The sequence below is a fragment of the Bactrocera oleae genome, chromosome 2 (genome assembly GCF_042242935.1).
Source record: "Bactrocera oleae isolate idBacOlea1 chromosome 2, idBacOlea1, whole genome shotgun sequence".
In the NCBI taxonomy this organism is placed as follows: Eukaryota; Metazoa; Arthropoda; class Insecta; order Diptera; family Tephritidae; genus Bactrocera; species Bactrocera oleae.
In genome coordinates, this window is record NC_091536.1 from 23,169,208 (window position 1) to 23,192,416 (window position 23,209).

At 35.5% G+C, this 23,209-nt stretch overlaps 1 protein-coding gene across 3 annotated transcripts in view; it reads left to right on the top strand.

The window, feature by feature from the left end:
- Positions 1 to 23,209, top strand: part of Pif1A (PFTAIRE-interacting factor 1A) — an 88,752-nt gene that overhangs the window by 15,185 nt on the left and 50,358 nt on the right. For 2 of the 3 annotated variants that reach the window (XM_070112136.1, XM_036377363.2), the window contains exons 4-5: positions 248 to 361; positions 1,899 to 2,189. In XM_070112136.1, coding sequence (XP_069968237.1) covers positions 248 to 361; positions 1,899 to 2,189 — 405 coding nt within the window. The remainder of the gene's footprint in view (positions 1 to 247; positions 362 to 1,898; positions 2,190 to 23,209) is intronic. The other variant, XM_036377366.2, reaches the window with a different exon arrangement.

Sequence of the window (23,209 nt, forward strand, 5' to 3'; positions counted from 1 at the left end):
AAAATGTTAGACATTTTATTTTTACTCTGCAATTTATGCGCGCCATCTAACCTGCATGAATTATAATTAAGCGCTGCTCCGTTTATTAATCCATTCCGTTTGTGTGTCTAGTCTGTGCATCTAGTGCTTCTGTGCCAACTAATATTTGTTTCTCACCGCTCGGTGTTGTCTTGTTTGCGCTTCCATACCCATATTTGATATGTCACAAAGAAAATTTTGATACTTTGAACATCGCTGTTAATTACAGATCAATGGTGACGCTGATAGACGTAAAGCAGCTGATATGCGCACATTGAAAGACACCTACGAAATCCGATTGACTCAATTAACAAAATCTGCCAAAACTGAAATTTCACGTCTGGTAAGTCGTATGAGAAGGCATGCGTGTGGAATTCAATTTGACCCGCATATTTGTATGTGTACTCGTAAATTTAAGCACATATTCTAATACTCATTACTGGTCGTATAATTGCAATGTTTCATTCCGCTTAATCAAACTCAAACTGAAAGAAGTAAATCGAAATAATTTTTTAAAAGGCACTTATAGTGTTATCGTCGCTTTCTGCCGTTTTCAACATTTTGGAGCGTTAGTACGGAAAACTTTAGAAAAACTTTTCAGTTTTGAATCTTTTCCTTCCTTAACATAGAGCGCGCGCTTCATTGTCAATATTTTTCCGTTCGGTTACGTACTTCATGTGCTTTCAAAGCTCATTCTAGAGTATCTCAATCTGACTGGACAAACTACTTCACTGGAATTACCGGAATTTTAAATCATCACCGAAAATATTTAAAATCAATAAAAGAGCAATAATCGAATTTCAATTTTCCATTCTTGGATCATCTTTGACATAGGTATAAAAAGCAAGCCACAATTTCATTCACGAATTTATTAATCGATATTAATGGATCAAAGGCGTGTACTTCTCTAACCACCACTGAGTCATACAATTAATGAGTAAGTGATGGGTGGTGAAGAAAATTGTGAGAGAAGCAAAAAAATGCATGAAGCAAATAATTTTGCTTACAACAAACAAATGCATCCACGTCATTTTGACATCATTTCCTTAGTCTTCTGCTTGTTGGTGTAAATAGTTTTCGATTTTTTTGGTAGAAATCCATTGGAATTGCTGCAGGCGTTAATTATTAATTGAAGTGTTCAACAGCGAGTTGGTGCAATTTGCTGCCGGAAATGAGAGTAGTTCCAGAACATTGAATCAGTTTTACTAAAGGCATACGATTTTTGAAATTTATATTATACTAAAATTAATTGAGTTTTTGTTTGAGAAAGAAAAATGATGTGTGTATCCAACCATAAAAGTGAGCTCAACTGATCGCTATTATTGTCTGACTTTTAATACTTGCCAACAAATCCGTACTGACTTTCAATCTCAAGGAATTCCAGATCCACCCTCTGTAAGCTTGTGTGTGCAGTGTACGCATACATTCAGATGGCCGATTTGATTTATGGCAACGTCTGGGACAAGTGTTAGCCGCAAGCGAAATTTAAATAACAAGAAACACGCGCTAAAACTTTTCACCTTCGTAACGAAGAGACGTGTGAGACATGCCTCGGATGAGTGTCTTACTGCCTTTTTTTATGCGTTGAATGTTTGGCCCTACTTAGTGTGCCCGATTGTACGCATATGATGCTACAGCAGTTTAATAAGTAATAAAAGAGGAGAAATATAACAACTCTGATGTCAAGAAATTTCCCACAACTTGTTTGGTCGTAAGTTGTTGCAATTGTCATTTGCTGCGGAATCGAGTCCCTTGATAGTTTGGTGAAGAAAATAGAAAATTCTATACCAAAAATGTTTTATTCATTCAATTTGCTTGAAAGTGCGATTTGTTTGTAAGATTTTTAAAACTTTTTTTCTTTGCTTTTTTAAACTTTACAGCTGGAGGAAATAAAAACCAAAGAACGTAGTATTGGGCAACTTAAAAAAGAAATTCAAACGCTTCAGACACGGCCGCAGAGCCAGACTGAAGTGAAAAGCAGAAATGCAACGACCAATTCGCAAACGACGAATAAAACGACGAAACCAAAGAAAAATAACAACAATAATAAAACAAAAAATAAATCAACAAAAAATAGTTTAAACGAAATCAATGCTTCCGCTTCCGTTTTGTCGAAAAAATCGGAGGACAGCAAGGATATAGCTGGAGGAGAGGCTCAACATCCAAATGAGGTGAGTACAAAATACATTTTCTAATTATATTTCAATGCGTAACGAGTCTCTCACTTTTTTAAAAGTATGCTATAACTCATATATTATACTCGGTGTTATAACTTCGACTTCTCAACAAGCGTTTTACGATTCACCCTGGTTCACTGATTAATTAAAATTTATTAAATTATGATTTCAAAATATATATATATGTGAATCTCTCATATGAATGCGTATGTGAAACGGTGAAAGTTATATTGTTCAGTAAACAAAGTAAAGAAAAGGTGAGATTAATTAATGACATGCAAATCAAACTGAATGAACTTTTTTAAATGAAATGTGTGTTTTTACCAGATATACCTATTTAGAATTTTTATGTGTCAACTGGTGAAACCAAAGCAAATCGAATCATAATCGCTTTAATTAACATAATTATTCGCGTTTGTGCGATAAGTTTCTGCTGCCAATATTCCGTTACGCATGCTCCATTATAGACGTCGTAGCTATTGACAAAGATGTTATTAACATTTCACGCCTGGCTTGGTCACGAACTTTACATTAGGCCTTATGCCTTATTTGGTAATATGGCGGCGACTTCACTCAGCTTCTTTGGTGACAATCGTCTTTTTGCACTTTTTCCTTTGTACTGTTAGCTTTACTGCTGTTTTATGTGGCAACAAAGAACTCGAATCTAATTAGATAGCAGTATCTACGACGTGTCAGGTGGTTAGTTGGAATCGGGATGATAAAAGATGCTACTAGTCGTTTCTATATTGGATATTAAAGTGGATGAGCTTTAAGAATATTTATAAATAAATATTGCGTGTTATTTAGGTGTATAGTAAATTTATCAATACTTAACGTTATTAGTTGGAAATTTTATGGAGTTTAGACTTTCGTGATTTCGTTTATATGACCCCCGCAATCCTACCTTATGAAGCCAATTTTATCGGCCCAAATTTGTTCCACTTTTTGCAATACTACTAGCTAGTTTATCGGCACAGACTATAGACACGAAGTGATGGTTTGCTCCAGCAGCTGCAACTATTCTGACCTACGACGATTTGTATTTACGTGAGACCATCAGAAAATCGTCATAGGGCTCGCCATTGAGTTCTTAATTCGAATGTCTTGTGTATAGGTCGGTTGCACATTACTGTCAAGAGTTCCATTAGTTATGTTTGTGGACTGGAATATATAAGAATATTCGAATTTGGTTTATAGCTGCACACTTCCACACACACACATATATAGATATATATATATATATATATATGTATGTATTTGTTTACAGTGCTTTACTAGCGGGAACGGAAATGACAAATGCGTCAAGTTTTAACAAATATAAAATAACTGTTTAGATGACTCTTTATTTATACATATACATGTTACATAAATTGTAAGTCACTAAGCAGGTCATGTTTCGAATCTGATTGTTATTATAAAACTACTAAATATTCTAAATCATTAAATACTTAAATGGAGGACCATCTAGAGTCCACAACTTATAATTTATTAGAGCACGAGCGATAAATACGCGCAAGAACTATGACAATTTACAACCATAAAGTTCAAAGCGCGTGTACAAAAATTGATTTCCTCCTTTTCAAACAAAAATTTTACCATTTCGTGTTTTTTCTTTGATCTTTAGTAATTTTCACATTATGAAAATCGAAAATTGTAAGTAGTATTGTTAAGTGTGTGTATGTGAAAAAAAAGAAATAACATTAACTTCAGTTACATCAAAGCTACATATAAGACCCTTCACAAATATAAAAAGTTTTCATAAACTGTCCAAAATTTTGTGAAGATATCTTTACAAATGTAAACGATTTCCATACAAGAACTTGAGTTTGATCGAACACTTTGTATGGCAGCTGTGGTCCGATTTCAAGGGTTCCTACAAATGAGCAGCTTTTTGGGAAGAACAGAACACGTACAAAATTTCATATCGATATCTCAAAAATTACACTACTTGTAGTTTGGGTATATACAGACGGGCATAAATAAATCGACTCAGCTCGTCGCGCTGATTATTTATATTGTATGTAGTCTTCGACGTTTCCTTTTAGGTGTTACAAACTTCGTAGTCATCTTACTTCAGGGTATAAAAATGATAATCGGTATGTATTGCTGATTGTAATATGTATCTTGGAAATAAATTCCGTCCGACAATAAAGTACCAATAGAAACATCTCAGCAAATGTTTATTGTCACGCAAATATTTAAGAACAATAATAATCACACACATGCACATTGTTGTACATTTTTTTGTTTATACATTGTCCGAAATCAGAAACAGGAACACAACTGGGGAACACTGACCTAACAAAAGATGACAAAGCAGATAATTTTCAGAACAACATAAAATATTGTTGAATAATAGAGAAGTTAGAGGAATTAACCATGTGTCTGCCTGCGTATGCGCTAACAAGCCGAAAAGTTCAAAAACTATTACGAGATTTGTATTGATACCTATTTACTGAATGAACACACGACAAATGACAAACGATCTAAACGGTGATACGTACAATTAAGCGGAAGCCCAAAGAAACAACAAACACAGGTGATCGCGTTGCTGACAGCGATAAGTTCAGTCAATTAATTGAAGAATGAAGTAAATAATCACTGAATCTCTTTTAAATGTAGAGCAGACCATGGCGTAAATGGCAAGCTTGCAGGTTTTCCAAAAACCAAATTCCAATTAAATCGTTATACCTATTAGTGACAGCAGAGAACGCATCAAACTTGTGTCATCGAACATGTATTATGCTCGAACTGATAAAAAAGCCGGTTTCCCATATTGCATATTGCACTTTGACGACTTTTCCTCGCTTATTAACTTTGTAAGACCTGCCGAAGGCTGGGAGACTTACAAAGCAAGTGTAAACTCAATATGGGCAACAGTTAGTGCGGCAGGTAGCTGTAGACTGCGGAAGACTTGAACAGAGGAAATGGTGAAAGAAAAGAGAGAAACATGTTTGAGCCACCGTCCACTCGCCGCAGTTACCTGTATGTTCTATAGGCTGCACCAGCCATTGACAGCGCTCTCATTCGCGGCTCCAGCTCAGGTTGCGTTGATGCGGCGCGTCAGTTGTGTTCGAGAGATGTTCAGGTGCGCATGCTTGAACGGATACGTGTGCCCTAATCATATTAACTGTATTTAAGCGGCATAATTAAACAATTTTACTGTGTGAAAATCCATACGAAGTTAGAAGTGATTGCTAAGCACTTAAGTGTTATTAACAAGTATTTTATTTAAAGTGAAATGATATAATACTAACTAAAGAAGTATTGTGAATTATAATTATATAAAAAAGAATTGCTGACAAGTTGCAGAAATTGATCATTTATTAAAAACGCTTCAGTAAAGTTATAATAAAAAGTGCTTTTACCTTCATATATGTATGTACATATATATATATTTATATAATTGAAAAGTCTGTGCGTGTGTGCTTTTGTAATTTAATATGCTCGCCTTATGTAAACCTCACTTGCGCAGGTTGTCAATGAAGCCTGCAAAACGGCGGAACTAATGAAGTTTGCAAACAACGACAGTGCAGAAAAATATAAGTGAAAATAAAAGAAGTCATTCGGTAATTGAATAATGCAAAAACAAGAAAAAAATGTAAAACGAAAAAGGAAGAAAACAATGCAACCCATTTCTTTAACATAAATGACTTCATTTACCTCGTTACTGTCGACTACGATCTCGAATATGTGTGTATAGTTAGGTGTGCGTGCATATGCATGTGTGCTTTTCTGTTCAATGCTGCTAATATATGCAATTGTTGTTCTGCTTTGCACCTGTAATTTGACACCCACAAAGCCAATTCGTTGGGCCGCCACATCCCAGAGCACAACTCGCGGCTAGTTCGTTAAAATCGGTCAAACACCGTTTGTCAGGCTTCACAAGAAGAAAGTGGTTAATGAAGACAACATTCGTTTTCCCTATTTTGATTTAACAGCGATGTTTATTTAAAGAAAAAAATACAAAACACAAGAGTGTATATATTATTTTTTTCAAAAATGAACGTATCAAACACGAAGCTAAATTAAATTTAAATTGTAGAGCTCCTAAGATCGGCTGGAATGATTTGCTCTCTTTTTATCGCTTCCTTTCTCACGGCTGCACCTTGTCATTCCTTTTTGTTTATAAATGGAGCCTCTTGTGTTGGATTTATGTTTTCCTGTGTTTCTGGCACCTGACCCTTTGCAGAGTCAATGTGCTTGGCACTTACATTCTGATTTGTTTGTGTGTGTTCTTTCAATTGTGTGAATTGCATTGAAATTCAAGACATGCATTTCCTCTCTTACGTTTCTCTCATTACGCTCAGTCTGCGCAGGATCTGCTAGCATATTATTTTTTATAGCGATAATGGTTTTGGGTTGAGTTTTCATGGATACAAGCTCATACGAATATCCTGAAGGATTTGGATTACTACAAATGAAATTATGATTAAGCTCATGCTGAACAAATTGTCTTAATATTTCAGAAGAAGACAAATACAAACAAATAGTCTGAGGGGTCATTATTTTTCGGTCTCAACATCTGTAAATTCGAAGCGTCAAATGTGTCATGTCTATTTTCCACGCAATCACCAATATTAATTAGCATTTAGCGAATACGAGAAAATTAGTCACTCTACCGGTGTATCACAGGTGTATATGCACACAGTATGAATCTGGAATTTCTCACAGCTATAATTAAGTGTGAGAACATGCTACTAAAAGGCTTTTCCAATATACATACTTTGCATGGACACCCATTTTTGGATGCCTTAACACGAGCAGATGTGCAAGTTTTGTATGTATATATGTACATTCAGCACTCCGCATTACCTTCTCAATGCACAAATAGATGGATATTTACAAATACAGTGCTAAATGAGCACACATTCATCATCTTCACACTCAAAATTCGTCTGAGAGCTAGTTGATGGATGATTCACGTTGAGCTGTGAATCTTTGCTATTAAATCGCACTCCTAACCGATGCTATCGGATTCGCATTCGTGTTATATACATTCACATATACGAGTGTGCCATTCTGTGCTGCGTGTAATCCACGGTTGCTCTGCAACACTTAAGGGCCTCGATTTATTCGACACCATCCATACCTGGTCGCTTATGAATATGATTGGTGACGTCATCATACTCATTTTCAATTGATGTACGCTAGATTTTTATATGAATATAGGTTTGTGCATATAAGGTGCATGCGGAGTTCTAAATATGCAAATATCTAAATTAAGGTTAGGGTTGATAATTTGCATTTATGTATGTTCTGCTTAATATAATTTACGATTACGTAATTGAGTTTTCAATTGGAAACCCACCTTCATCACTACACTGATTGTGTATTGCGTATTTTGCACTACTTAAAATCGTAAACGAATTCCCAACCCATCATACACAAATATTGTCAATAAAACATTCTGTGACATGCAAATAGGATGTGTAGGAGCGGCAGCGGTGCGTGAAGTGACTGCCGGCAAACGCACAACAAAAAGAACAAAGAAACTATTGTATTTTTGATTTGTGCACTTCAAAAATGAAAAATGATCTCAAAATTTAAATTTTACCTTATGAGTATGCAATTCAAATAATATAATATTATGTTTGCGGTGATTGCTATGCAAAACAATTGGCCAAAATAAATGAAATACACGCTTCAAGACAGATGCGTGATGACTGACGCTTTTGCTTTCAGTCAGTCATTGTTTGTTTTTGTTTTTTGTTTAGCACAATTTGCGTTTTCACCTTAGATGATTTGTTTTCCATAAATACTATCATTACACGCAGTTTATGACATGGCTTGTAAGGCAGTTGAAAGCACTGAGTGGCCGTAGAAACGAAGTAGCTATGAGTAATCGCGTATTATCTACAGCTATGTTTGCTGCAAAATGGCAATTATAAATTTAGAATATATAGACAATTTAGCGTTGATTCTAAATAAATACTTGTATGCTTATATAAAAATAAGGCTCGAAATAGTTAGATACTTCATATTACGAATGTGTGGGAAACTAGTTGAACTGGTTGGGTTTGATTTATACGCGAACTAGTCCTTCAGTTTTTGAGCTATCGGTCAGAAATTTTGCATTATTTTCCATTCAAAATTCGGCATGGATTATTGTTCAAGCCCACGTTAGAATCTCCGCAGAAATTTTTCAGATAGAACATACAAACTGACTAATCAAAACCAAGCTAAAGATCTTTTTATACCTTTTTATGACAAAAAAAAATGCACCTGTGTAGGGTATTTTAGCTTTTGGTCTCGTTTTGATGACCAATTTTTATTAAACTGATCAGTAAGAAACGTTCGTGAATAAATAAAAAATATAGCACATACACATATTTTTTTTTAAAGATATTCAATGTATTTAAACGCTAAAATTCGCAAAATAGTGTAGAAAAATGCTCTTGAACAGTTTTCTGATTTTGACAGTTTTAGCTACTATAATAGTGATAGATAGTATTCGATAATATATGTTACACAAATGTCTGCGGTTGGTAGACAATGTGCTCTCGTAAAGTACAATTTGGTATTCTGTTGTCGAACTGCAGCTCTACTCGCGTTATTATAGATGCGTAATAGTGGTGTTCGTTTCGGATACTTTTTCGCTTTTTAACGTTGCATATTTTTAAATATTAATACCTATAATCCTTAATACAAATTATGATACGACACATATATACACACATATTCTTGAAAACATATAAGTGAGGCATTTGTATACATGTTTGTATGTAATTGATCTTGAAAACTAAAATATTATGCGATGAAATAATTACTAAACAAAAACATCAAAATTTCTCCACTGTAGCGTTAGTTTGCTGGCGTACTGAAAAATGTAATAAATCAAAAAACGGTGTAAAGTAAATATACTAAAGTGCGAAATCTGTATTTTTGCACAGAAATAAAATAGCAACCTCAACTAAACCAATAATCGCAGCGACTAAGTAAGTAAAAAGCAGCACCACAATATCAAACATGCACTTAAGTTTCAAAAAAAGCTTGTAAAAAATTTATGATTAAAAAAAATTTAAAGAGTTTGCAAGCAAAACGCAACAGATGAAAAATACGCATCCAATGAGGTCAGAGAAAAGCATTTAAGTTGTTAATGATATTTGAAGAGTAAGGGGCAAGTGATATAATTAGGTGTGTTGTAGGTATGTATGTAGATATGCGGCAGACGCCAGTGCATGATTATTATTAGGGATATATTTGCGCTTCTGCCACGCAGCCATAGAAAGCCAAGACGATGTCACGACTGAAATATTGAATGCTTGCAAGTTATTTGTTTTTCGCAAAATGACGCTACGTTCCTAAAAGAACGCTGCCAGTGTGCCACTGCATTCAAACATGCATACATACGCACTTATAAATATACGCGCAACTTTGCATGTGGCTGTGTCTTCTACGAATCGCACTTGCAATCTCTCTTTGCACTTAACACTAAATTTATAACAGCACTTACAGCTAACTGCACAAAACAAAAAAAAAAAACAACAACAAAAAATTACAAAAAATATCATAAGCGCTATAATAGTATGAACGCTGTCACCAATAGTCTCACTGCCATTAACACTAACAGCAACAACTCCAAACATATTGGGCGCATCTGCAGCGCACTAGTAGTCTTCACTTTGCATTAATCCTAAAAAAGCGCAAAAAAAAAATTTGCATGTAAATTGTTGTCAACAAAGTCATCATCTTCAACACTCTTGTCATCAATAACTTAACACAGCGACGAAGTTAACCCACTTGAAGCACAACAACAACAACAAATGTAAATGTGCAGCGCAGTGCAGGTGCAACGACTACAGACACCAGCAACGTTGACCACAAAAAGCGTCTACTGCTCGGTTAAATTTATTAGATGAGTATCAAGTCGGGTTGTCTTCGCCTTTTTTGCCTTTGTTATGAGCGACCATATTTTGTTCCGCTGGATCTGGAGCATATCGTAGTCACATCGATTTCACTTGCGCGGCGCCGGTGTCTTTTTGCTCCCCATAGAAATGCTGTACTTACAACTGGATTTAGATGACCACCGGTCGGATATCAAGGTGAGTGGAAGTGCGATTATTCACTTTGCTTTCCCATGGCGCCGTTTTGGGTGTAAGAAATAGGTATAAATACTAATCGCTTTCAAAAGAACTATAAAATTTCTTCCTTCCTGAACGTTCCTTTCTGATTCCCCTTTAAGAGCTAAATTTAAAATTAATGAAAATAAGTATAACCGTAAATATAAGAAATTAATCGAATATCTACACTCTTTGTATTAAGTTTCATCTATGAGCTTGTCAGTTTTTTGTTCAGTATGCCATCGGAGCTCTACAAGTATATGCCACTGTGGCATTCATCATAACTATGATAAAGCACAACTTCGTTCTGCCTATTTGTGTGGGCTTCGCTTAAGCTTTTGCATAAATATTTGCATATTCACAAGTTTAAATGAACATCGTCAATTGCTGCTATTTTTATGGCATTACGTTAACAAATAGTCTCGGCAAAAAAAAAAGTTTTTATAGTGAAATGTGGCCAACACCTTAAAGGCATAAAACTTTCATTTTCTTCATTGCTCAGCAGTGTGGCCATTGAAAACAACAAATTAACTAGCCAAAATCGCATCGATAAAACAAAAATAAATAATAAAAGACGCAAAAATAAACACCTGTACATAGGTGTATGTATGTATGTATGTATGTAAATACTCATATTGTCAAAAGGCTAAGCGCAAGTGTATATTCAAAAAGTTTGGCGTGAAGACACCTACGAATAGTAAAAGAAATAATTTTGGGTAAAAATGTGTCTGCATGAAAGAGTACAAAAATTATATACATACAAACACACATGTATGTACCTATGTATAATTCGAAGTTTATGCAAATCAGCAAAACTACTGTCATAAGTAAGGAAGCGCTAAGTTCGGGTGTAACCAAACATTTTATACTCTCATAACTTTCCGTGGTCGAACTCAGGCGCATATTTCAAACCTATGTAAATTAAAACTATTAAAACACGGGGTCATGCCTACTTTTAAATATTATATTATCAGCCAATTAATATCACTTTTTCCTTTGCGCTAAATTACAGTTTTTTTATCTTAATTTGCGGTTTAGTTATAGCACTTTATAGGTTTTCGCTTAACATCATTTGGGCGGCAAGGCAATGGTCCGATTACGCTCACCTACAATACCAACTTTCCTTGTGTGCTAAGAAATACGTGTACCAGCTCATTTATACATCTCTACATCTATCTTTATTAGTTTAAAGTAATACAAACAACAATTAGGTGTACAAAACTATTATACTCTGTAATAACGTATTGCGGAAGTATAAAAAAGGGGTACTGTTCAAAGGGTGATTTAGGAGACCAGACAACTTTGTGTGTCTGGCATGTTTAACTAACAAATATTAGAAAAGTTTGTGCTACAAGACACACCTGTAATATCGTGTGTATGTACGTACGCATTTATAGTTGGAGCAAACTTACGTCAAAAGTAATTAGTTTGATGCAACAAGCCGAGTAAGAGCAAGCGCCCAATTTAGATATCCAATATTTCAAGCATAATAATAACATTTGTAATAATGCATATACATACATACATACATCTGTATGTAGTATTTAAAAATAGCAGTTATGTATATATTGTTTCGTCGTTCTGTGTGTGCGCTTGACGGTAGCATTTATTGTCAACAAATAGTGTTGACCCACTTTTCTGTGACCAATTGAGTTAATAAATGCTGATCGAGCGAGAAATCGACAATTTCATTTTTGATTATAAGAAAAATTGTGGAAATTATGGATAAGAATATGTGTATTATATAGAAAATCGCCAAATAAATATATTTACATTCATTTATATTAGAAATATCATTCTATAATATTCGTCATTTAATGCTCTCACTTTCTTTAAGAGCAACAAAAGTTTTTTTTATGTAAAAAATACTGAAAAATTATAAAATTACTAATATTTTTCCTAGTGCAAAAATTCTAAGCTATTTAGTGTACTATGGCTACATTCTTATGAAGATGATTCTGCCATTCAAAATTTGTACACCTTTTTTCTGTGTAGTCGGCTTTATTTCCGAAACAACGTCCGAATGTTGAGCTGGCCAATCGTAGTTATGTTATCAAAATTGACAACTGACTTGACAAACAAAAATGCCAAATACATTTTTTTACTGCCAGCTGGTTTGACAGCAGCCCCTCTAAGACGTCTACTCCTCTAAAAACAACCTATTTGTGTAATAAAGTCTGTAAAATCAATTATTTGTCCACAACTTTTGCTTGTTTTGCTGATTCGTGCTCCAACCAACTTTGTACCAGCTTGTGAATTGGCCCAAATGCAGCTTAACCCACAATGAGCTAATAAGATGTAGCTGTAAAGTGTTTATGTGTTTAAGTAAACAAAAAACAAACAAATTCAATAGTATTCATACGTCAATGTGCACAACGGTCAACACGCATGCGCAACACTGAATTCATATTCGCTTTTATTGTGTTGGTTCCCTTTACTAAATTATAGTATACATATGTATGTGAAAATATTTTGATTCACCAATAAATTAGTTTCCTAAGCACATTTGTGCTCAAATAGCTAACTGTAACCTAACCTAAAAAGTCACAAAGTCGAAATAAACAATTGCTTATTCACTCTATTGAATAACTTTAAGCAATCAATTATTAAATTATAACACTAACTGTGTGGAAGAGATTTGTATACGATGATATTTTTAATACCTACTACTTATACATACTAGGTACGCTTTCCAATGAAGCAGGCCACACACGTGCCTATATATATATATATATATATATATATTTAGATACCGATGATATAATATAATAAAATCTCTACGGGGCTTAGAGCATTGCAAATATTAGACAATTTCTTATACAGCACTAATTTTTCTGCAGTTGCCATGCGAGTTTAGTGTCTATTTCAACTTTTCAGCCAATTAATCGCACAAAAATACAAAAAAAAAGTTTTCGCACAAAAAATTGCTTGCCTATTGTTGTTGTTAGGCTGCTGTTTATTGTTTAAAACGCATATGGAGGCGTAAGAAACACTTTTAAAACGTTTGTATTTGTGAGCAAATAAAAAACTCTCGCACATACTCCAAATGCTGGTAAAAAAAGGTTCCTTACTATAGTTATGCATATTTCAGGGTCGGATTGGTTCGCTCAACCGATGACAGTGCTCATTTGCAAGATATCGAAGTGAAATTTGTTTAAGTAGTGCCGCCTTTGTTTAATATTATCCGATTAAGCGACATTTTTCTGTTAATATCTGATCATTTCTATTGAAGAACCTAATAAGTAAGATTGAGTTGTGTCCGAAAAGAGAGTATGTTTGTAAAAATTATCATATATGGTATGTATGTGTGTGCGTATTTCCCTAATATTCCATAAAGTTGTCAAATTTCATATTGTTTTTCTTAGTACTTTGAGGCAGGCATCTCAAACTTTCTTTCAAGTTGGTACTTGACGGTGTCGAAATAAGTGCGCAGCTATTCATATGGCACAAGTACTCTCCAGCCACAGACCCAAGTGCACTTTCATTGTATTTTGGATGAATATATGTATACATACATACATATATGCTTACATTCATACATATGCATGCTCAATTATGTGCGCCATGAGAGTTGTTGGTGCGCATGAGCAGTGCTAAATCCCGAACGACTTTCATTTTTCATTGTGCTGCCGTGGCGACTGTAATGCATTCTTCGTAATAGATTTATTTAGTGCTTTTGTTGCTTTCCTCTTCATATGTCACAAACGAAAAACTTATGCGCACGCACACACTTAAGACACCAGCACATGCATTCTTACCTACACACATACGTATGTGTGTATATATTATATTTAAGTATGTTTGTATGCAATTAAGTGTGACGCGGTGATCGTTGGCATCTTCGCTGCCGAGGCTGTGCATTTTCATAGCTGACTGGTTGTGAGCACACAACATTTCGCTTTCATTATTCACAAATTTTAACAAAACATAACTGTAAAAAAAAAATCTTGTAAAAAGTCGAAATTATTGTCATGCATTTAGGGTACAACAACAATAGACAATGAGAAATACTAATAAATAATTATAACATCAGCAAAGCCGCCGCTATGAACGCTTGTGGCAAGTGCGGCTTGAGTTGTGTGAGCCAAGCGTAAACGCTCGTTTAATTGAATTGAATGCAACTGTTGCACACTCGTTACAACTGTTGCAAGTTCAACTTTGCTGTCAACTGGATTTTGATTTTTGCCATCGCTTAAGCCATTCCATCACTGCACTCATACCTTTTGATGGATGTGTGTACCATTTGCTAGCGGCGCAGATGTGTGAATGTTAGGCGCAAACAAACAAACATACACATATGCAACAAAACTTATGTAGGCAGGTGTGGTATGAATGCAGTTATGAATGTTGACTTTGTAAACGCTTTCGATTTCGAGGGGATTAAAAGACAATCGCCTGGGACTATTTGTGGAAATGCCACAGACTTCACGCGCACAAAAAAAGTGAAAATATGAATTGTACATATGTAAGTATATAAGTTGTATGTCGGTTGACAGGGCTCTTCAAATGTGATTGAATCTATGCGTTTTCATGAAAGGAGTATGAACAATTATTTTTCTCAACTTTGATATGCGTTTCCCTAAGAAATTTCACTTTTGCTTTCTCTGCTGCAATTTTTGCTTGCGCCAACCTAAAGTTGCTTTAGAATTTCGATGTTGTTAGTATTGACGCGCTTATAGCTCGATGATGTACTCACAACAATTTACGCCGCTTAGCTTTGGCACTCAAGCTTATAAACGTTTTTATTTATTGCTTGTGATATTTCAATTAATTTCGCACTCTGTTTTTATATATTTCACAATTTCAACGTTTCGCATTGCCTAAGGTAAGCTGATTGACTGTTGTAATTTTTAATGTGTAGATATGTGTGGAAATGTTTTCTCATACTTAAATTGAAGGCATTAAAAAGTGTTCCGAATTTTAATTAGTTTTAAAAACGTTACTTCCTTTTATGCATAATGGGATTCCAAGTTTTCAATTGTTTTCGGTTTGCGGAGGTTTCCCAAATATGTGCCGGTCGGGGCTTTGACACTGGCGCTATTCACTTTTGGTCGATGATTAAAGCAAATGTAAAGTAAAGGATGTGTAGATACGAGTATATGTATATATATATTCAAAAATATTTTTCAAGAATGTGCGCCATTTTAAATTCCATGGGTTGCTACACATTTACGATTTTTTATTATTTAGCCACATTAGAACATAGTGTATTATTATACTAGTTATATTATTACATATTATGTGAATTTACTTAACCCTTGATAATTACAGAATTTAATACGAAATCAAGATAAAATTGCTATTAATTCAAATAGCAATGCCCAGCCTAAAATTTTTATCAAAATTCAGCATGTAACTGGTGCTGCTTGAATTTAAGCTAAAAGTAGCTATCTTTACTAAAAAGTTTTGCAATTGAAATTTCACAATCTAATGTATTTTAAATTATTTTTTCAGTATTCGTTTTATATTTTGCACTAACTAACTTTGTTGTTGCTTGTGCGTATATTTCTGAAACGCAATTTTTCCCTTTTCCCCTTCACGCTTATACCAGGCAAGCTTTTAAATTATAATTAAATATTTTCCGCCAGAAAAATTCATATTGGCTCATATTTAGATATACTAAGTAAGCTCGTGAGCAAAAACATTTTATAATAAATTTTATATAGTTTTATCAGCTGGAGAACAAAAGTCGCAAGTCATGAAGGTTCATTGCTCTTTAAACAGATGTAAACTTAACAGCTTTTGACTAATCCACAGCGCATAGTAAAAGTCATGTGTACAGCTTTTTCACAAAAATGATTGCACTTGACCTGCAAAAGTGCCGCGCTGACCCCTGTCCGTTGTCGCAAGTGACGAAACTCATAAGCTTGACACACAAAAAGCTGCACTTAGCTGTTGAAGTTGAGTGGAATCAAGTTAAAAATGGTGAATTGCTTAAAACATAACTTGTACTCTTTGTTTTATACACACGTTGTCTCTCATTTTGACTTCGCACTATATAATAAAAGTGAATAGCACCAACAAATGAAACCAATATGAATTCTCCAATGCAATAACAAATGCATGCATAAAAACTTACTTAGCACCTTTTTGTTGTCTAAACTTTCCAAGCTGGCTTTGGGTTACCACTGCTGCTGACAACAGCCAAAGAGGGAAAGCCGCGCAGAGAACTACGGATATACTGTTGTCATATGTAAGTTGTCATTAGTGAATAGTTTTAATATGCTTTCTTAGTTGTATTGCTGAGGAAAGAGGCTAGTGGTAATTGATTAAAATTAGCGCTAAAATAATTTAAGATTGATGTAAAAATTTTTGAGGGTGTGTTGTCTTCTGATTTATTTGGTGTGACAACTTTTTTGACGTTTGTTTAAATGTCAAATAGTAAGCTGTCAAATTTTTCATATTTATGCATGTTTGTGAGTGTACTCATATGCTCGACTATTCGCCTGTTCAGATATGTATGAATGTGTGAAGATAAATATATATCGGCTGTTTTGGTATTTGCCTTCTAACTATGAATTGGCGCACAGTTGGATTCGCGTCCTAGCTCAGGGGGTGAGTGTCAGCAGTGTCGCCTTAACGAACTTGCCGGCGGCTTACAGCATTGCTGTCGCAGTACTTTGTGCTGTTTGTTGTTGCAGGGTCTCCACGCATGTCAATACAAATTTATGTGATAAGTTGCAGAGGCCGGGCGATTAGAGGTTCAATACGCGATTTTTTCTGGTCAGCGCAGCGCTGGATTGGCACGGTTCGACCGCTGTTTTGTTTGTCATTTTGTCGTTGATCTAAATCGAGTGAACAGCGTGTGAAACAGTTAGCCGATATGCCGGTTAATCGAAGTGTGTGTGTACGTGTGTGCATGTTGTTGCATTTGCAAAGTGGTTATACGAGTGGCCACCACTTGTTGGTTTGCCGTTTCGTAATGCGCGGCACGCATATGCGTGAAATGCAAATCTGTTACTTGTAATGCGGCTATGACTTCTCCATGCAATCGTACAAGGCGCATATAAACCGCAATAGTACTCAGCCATCAATAAAAGCCAATGCATATATCGGCGCAGTGTGCGCATGCGCGTGTGTTTGTGTGCTACTAAGTCGTGTCGCGCACATACAATTTATTCAAATTAGTTGCCTGTCATTAGCGGCACAAATGCATTACGCTTAAATTTAGGCGACTCGAAGCCAATAAAAACAACAATAACTGTAACAATATCAACGCTAGCGCTCGCCTTATGCTGAGTAGTGCAGTCAAGGCGTTGACAACCGATGCCGTGGGAGTCCGAACTGTTACCGTTGCACTGCTGCTTTGTGTGGTGTGCTGTATAGTTGTGACACGGGTATCCATATGGTAAATAAGTTGTTGTGTCACTAACGCGATCTTGATTTTCTCGTTGTTGTTACTAGGCTATTGCATTGTTGCGCAGCTGTTTGTTGTTGTTCTTGCATGTTTGCTGTGAAAACTGTGACTTAATAAATGTAAAATAGATAGCCTATTTCAGAGTCTGATGTGATAAGTTAGCTGTTTTTGTTGGGTCATTCAGGCGGCGGCGATTATGTCACTTGTCAAATTTTTAGTTTAGTGAAGCTTTGTAGCACCAACAAAAACAACTGCACCTACTCATGCACACATACGAATACAAATATATATTAGGCGTCTACCTGCAAAGTGACTACTACAGTTAATCACCTTAGACGCAGACGAATGTGTTTTATTGGTGACAGAAGTACTGTCAGCTAAAACTTAATTCATTTCTTAGCAGGGAATTTTATGTTGTCAATAAATATGTAGTTTTTTTTTGTGTGTGGCTCATTCACTCTCATATCCGCCACTCTTTCTCACTCACTAAGTAGAAAAGACAACCAAAACCGTTTGTACCTACGAGTGTTTACACACATGCACACATACATGCATACATATATGCTAGTACGTATTTAAGTTTACGTGAAGGCTATTGTACGTGCTTATAAGTGTTTGAAAGATTGCAATTTTATGCAAATAAGATTTTGAATTTAATGGCGAACTTAAAATCGGTAATTGTCTGGCTCTTGGCAAACAAAATGCGTACAAATAAATACATGCAAATATCTCAATCTTCTAGTATGTATTCATCATATGCACTAAAGTGCGCGTATATGCAGTAGCAACTCGATATATCGTCCGCTACTTCATTCAATAAATCGGCAATAAATGTTTTGAATACCGAGATTCAATGAAAACTATGGGTATTGTAAATGGTAGCCAGCAGAGCAGCTAAGCGAGCTAACTTTGCTTTTGCAAGCCATTTGTTAATCTATATTATTATTAAATATTAAAGTAAATTATTAATTATAAAGTTTGATATTTATTGGTTACCGAGCGCCCAGGAGTGCACGTTTATCCGGTTTTCACTTTATCTGCATCAGCATATTTATGTAAATTTAAAATATGGCATTTATTTTTATTTTATGCCTACGCGAAAGTGATTGTTTCCTTTCAGTTTCAACTTCACCTGACTTTTACGTCTTTTCTTGCCATAATCTGCGTAATTTCCTTTCAAATTGGCTGTGAAGAAATGTCTTTCATAATATCGTGGAAATGCATGGGAAATGTACATAGATTATATCGTAAAAAGTGCGCGCTAGTGTGAAATTCAGTTTTTTTTTAAATAAATAAAGCTATAAGGATATATAATATAATATATACACGTGCATATTCGGATAATAACAAAGTGTATAAATGGTGTTTAAGGCAAGCCTAAGCCTAAAAAGCCAATTTTTGGGAATTAGAAAAAAATGCTATTATAAAAATTGTTTCGCGATGATATTTAAACATGTTTTAAGAAAATACAGCAGGATTTATAATATTAAACATTTTTCGAGTTACACGCGCTCTGCGATGGCGTTTAAAAAGTTCTTCACTGCTGCACTGTTTTTCGCGTTCTTCGTAGATGAGACCTTAAGATAGAATTCTTACTAAAAGATATTGTCTGTAAAATGGCCTATGAATGATAAAACCAAAAATTATTAAATAGTCGGCATTTTTTTTGAAGTTGAAGAATCAAGATTCTGGTTGTTTTTTGATTAGATCACGTACTATACAATCTTCACTATCAAACAAGAAACATTAAAAACAAGCACTACAAATATTATATATATATGCAGACATTGCAGAAAAATTTGATATTGCATCATTTGTCTATGAGTTATCACTCAAGCAAAATTCTGTTTCGAGAAAAACGTGTTTAAAGATAAATAGAGCTGGGTTAACTGAGCGGTTACATTTTAGACGTCTGTGACTTAAAGATTATTTGAGATATCGATTATTAAGTATGTTTAAAGATCCGGCCTATCGGAATAAGGAAACAATTTTTAAATGTCAACTGGAAAAATGTATATATAATTGAATTAGCTTTCTGTGCGGTTTCAAAGAATTTGTGACCTTCCTAGGGGAGGAGCCCTCGCCTAATATTCATCCAATAGATATTTGTGAATTCAGGGGAAAAAAAGTTGAAATGAATAGGTTAAATTGAAAATGTTGTAGTTGTTTCCACTATTTTCAAAATATTAAGGCAGCAATACATATCCATAATGTGCACGGACATATGTTGTAAAAAGCGATTATTATGCAATTTCTATTTTGCATAAGTGCAGATTTTGCTCTGCCCAATCAACTGTCAGGTTGCTCGACAATCAGCGCTCAGCGTTGCCGACCTGCAACGCAATAAGTTTACAGGCGTTTCGGTCGAAGTCCTATCGGCCGCTGTGTCTAAGCCGCCATTTAAACTACATTCACACCAATAGATGAATATGCACAACAACAACAAATTGATCGCCGAGGCAGAAGTTCAACAGTGAAGCGTGCGAGCGATGACTGCACTGCGTTGGTTGCTGTGCCATGCGAGCGGCCGCGCGCTTTGCTTTATTGCCGCTGCAGCACGAGTTACAATTTTGCACAGATTTATTGACATTGTACGTTGCAATTGCATCAGCATTGATTATTTTCGGCACAACTTGAAATGCAAGTGCTGCAGTTTTTGTTTTTGTTGTTTTTTTTACAATATTTCTCTTTTCACGATCATCATTAACTTAGCGTTTGGTTGCATTTCTCCGCGCGGCTACTTCGCGCGTTGGCAACACAAAATGAACGAAAAGTAAAAGTTGCAACGCTTGGTTGCAAGCTGCAAATGCGAGCGATTGTTTGCCGCTTCGATTTGTAGACGTTGTCATAAGCTTGTAATTATACTTAATTGCAGTGGTGACTGATGCAACGGTTCAAAAGTTAGTTAGAAGAGACGGCAATAAAAACGAAATGGAAAAAGTAAATCCATCATTGTAGTTGGAAAAAGCATCAAAAAAGGTTAGCTAAGTCAAAGGCTAGAATTAATGCAATACTTTCGCTGCAAATGTTTTTGCTGGTAATTGAAAGTGAAAATATTATGAGATATATTTGAAGCAAAACTCTCTCTGTCTCTTTCTCTCTTCCCCCCCGCTCTACCAAATGTTGAAATGTGAAATTATGTTGGTGCTCCAACTCCATTGAACTGCATTGTCTCGGACAGTATTTTATGTATGGCTAGCATATTTTACGTATGCGGCAGCTGATCGATTTATTGTGAATATAAAATTGCGGCTACTGAGTGTACTACTGACTACTATCTTGTATAGTATATCGATGGTTTTTATTTTGTATACCCTGAACAGGGTACATTAAATTTACCAAAAAGCTTGTAACAACCAGAAGAAAATGTCGAACACACGACAAAATATATATATTATATATATAAACGAGCCACTCAGTTTTTGCGATATTGATCAGACATTTTTCACACATGCTTTTCTTCCAGGAAGCAACTCATTTATCGGCACCGCCGATATCGCACTACTATAGCATATTGTTGCCATGCCTACGGGCCGATCAAAACCAAGTCCTTGTATGGGAAAAATTTGTATTTGTGTAGAGTCTTATAGCTTCGGTGCAACTGAAGTTAACGTTTTTTATTGCTTTATAACAGTGTTTCAATTACGTAATATCAATACTTTTCTGCCTTTCAAATGATCCGCACAGCTACCCGCAGACATATCTACTTAATTATGTGTGTGATCTAGCCATATCACGGTTATACTTTAATTTTATTACTATCAATTTTGGTGCCGTTCGCAAAATATAAAATTCGCGACGCGTCGACACGGCTACGATGACGAGGCCGACAAGTTCTGCTTACACCTTTGTGTGCGACTTCGCTGCCGACAACTTTTAGAATTCGCTTCGCTAAGTAGTGATTTCGCATTCATATTTCAGCGCGTTGGAGAGACAGTTGCGTTTTGGACGCTTTTCTATGTCGGCACTGGGTAATTTGAATATTTGCGCACTTTAGTCTTTTCAGTGGAAACGCGTTTAATGACCAGTCACGCAAGCAGCGGAACCGCAGAGATTTGTGCATTTAAAAAATTGCTTACAAATTCCCTGCTGGCCTTCTTATTGTTTCGCTATGACTAATTGCTTGCAAACATAGATTTCGGTCAATTCCAATTATTTACCTTATTTTACAATCATAATTTTTTCGGGTGCGTCTTTTCAACGGGTTCGATTTTCGATTCGAGAAATTAACATGCATGCACTTTGCCTTTGATTCGCATCAGTTCGCCTATGACGATGACTGGTTGTTTGTGTTATGCTTCTTCCCAACAAAAGCGCATTCCTACAATGGCGGCGCGGCAGCGAAGTCTATTGAAATGTCTGTTGGATATGCGCGTGTTTTGCTGCGCAACTCATAGTGCGTGACCGTACATTTTTATTTTCAAATATCAAATGCGACCATCTACAAACATACCTATGCATACTTATCCATATGCAGTTGGTAATACACATGTAATAATTTCACATTTCATTTATGCATATGACTTACTTGGTCATTTGTTAATAAGTTATCGTTTTTGTGTGCATTTGTATTTCGCTGCTTCACAACTAAATTGGGCGCGGTTTCAACAAAGTGGTGGATGATTAGTCGTAAATGTGCGTGCAACCCCTTTTCCACGAGCAAGCTCGTATCACGCCCGCTGGAACTGTGCGCTCAGGTGCCGCTCAGTGTTTGTGTGCGTAGGCATTATGCAAGACAGCATGTGGTCAATGCGGCGCGGTGTCTGCCCTTTGGCCAATAATTGCTGTGAATTGCCGTCGAGTGGCTTTCTGTATGTGCCATGTTATGTATTCGTGTACACGTTTGTGGGTTTGTGTTTACTTTGTGGCTTAATTGTAAATTTCGCATTTTGCCGCAAGGCGAAATTGTTGGAAAAAAGCAAAAAAAAATATTATTAATTTATGCCAAAGTTTGCGTTGGGACAGCGATTGCTCTTAATTGTTGCCAACTTGTCAATGCGTCAATGCGTCAAGTATGAGTATCTTGGCCGATATCCGCGCAAGCTTATGAAAACTTATTGAATTTTTGCCTCTCGGCTTGTATACATTTATTAAGCATTTGTAGTGAATTGGCTCAAAATTAAGTGCGGCTTTAAGACTTCAAGCTGGTCTCGCGGCATAATTACTTATTTATTGAACAATTTATATTTCTACAACTATACTATCTCGACTTTTTTTTTCAAATTTGTATACCTGAAAGTTGGTTGACATGCAAATTTTTTTAATACTACGCTGTTGCCTGTACAGTTAAAAGCATTTATGATGTTGCAATTTTACACTTGACTTAGCAAATGTGAATAAAAATACAGGCAACACACAGAAGAAGCTCTTAGACCCTCTTAAGCTGTCGCAATTCATTTCATCATAATTTCAAAGCTGAAAGCAAAAACTTCATAACTTTCACTGCAGGAAAACAAGCAAAGTGAATTGTCCCAAGGCACTGCTGATTAAAATACGAAACATAAATTATGCACAAAACTCGCAAAACTCGGTGGCTATACCAATGCAATTGTCAACATAATTGATAACATTTATTGGCGCATCGTTGCATTTAG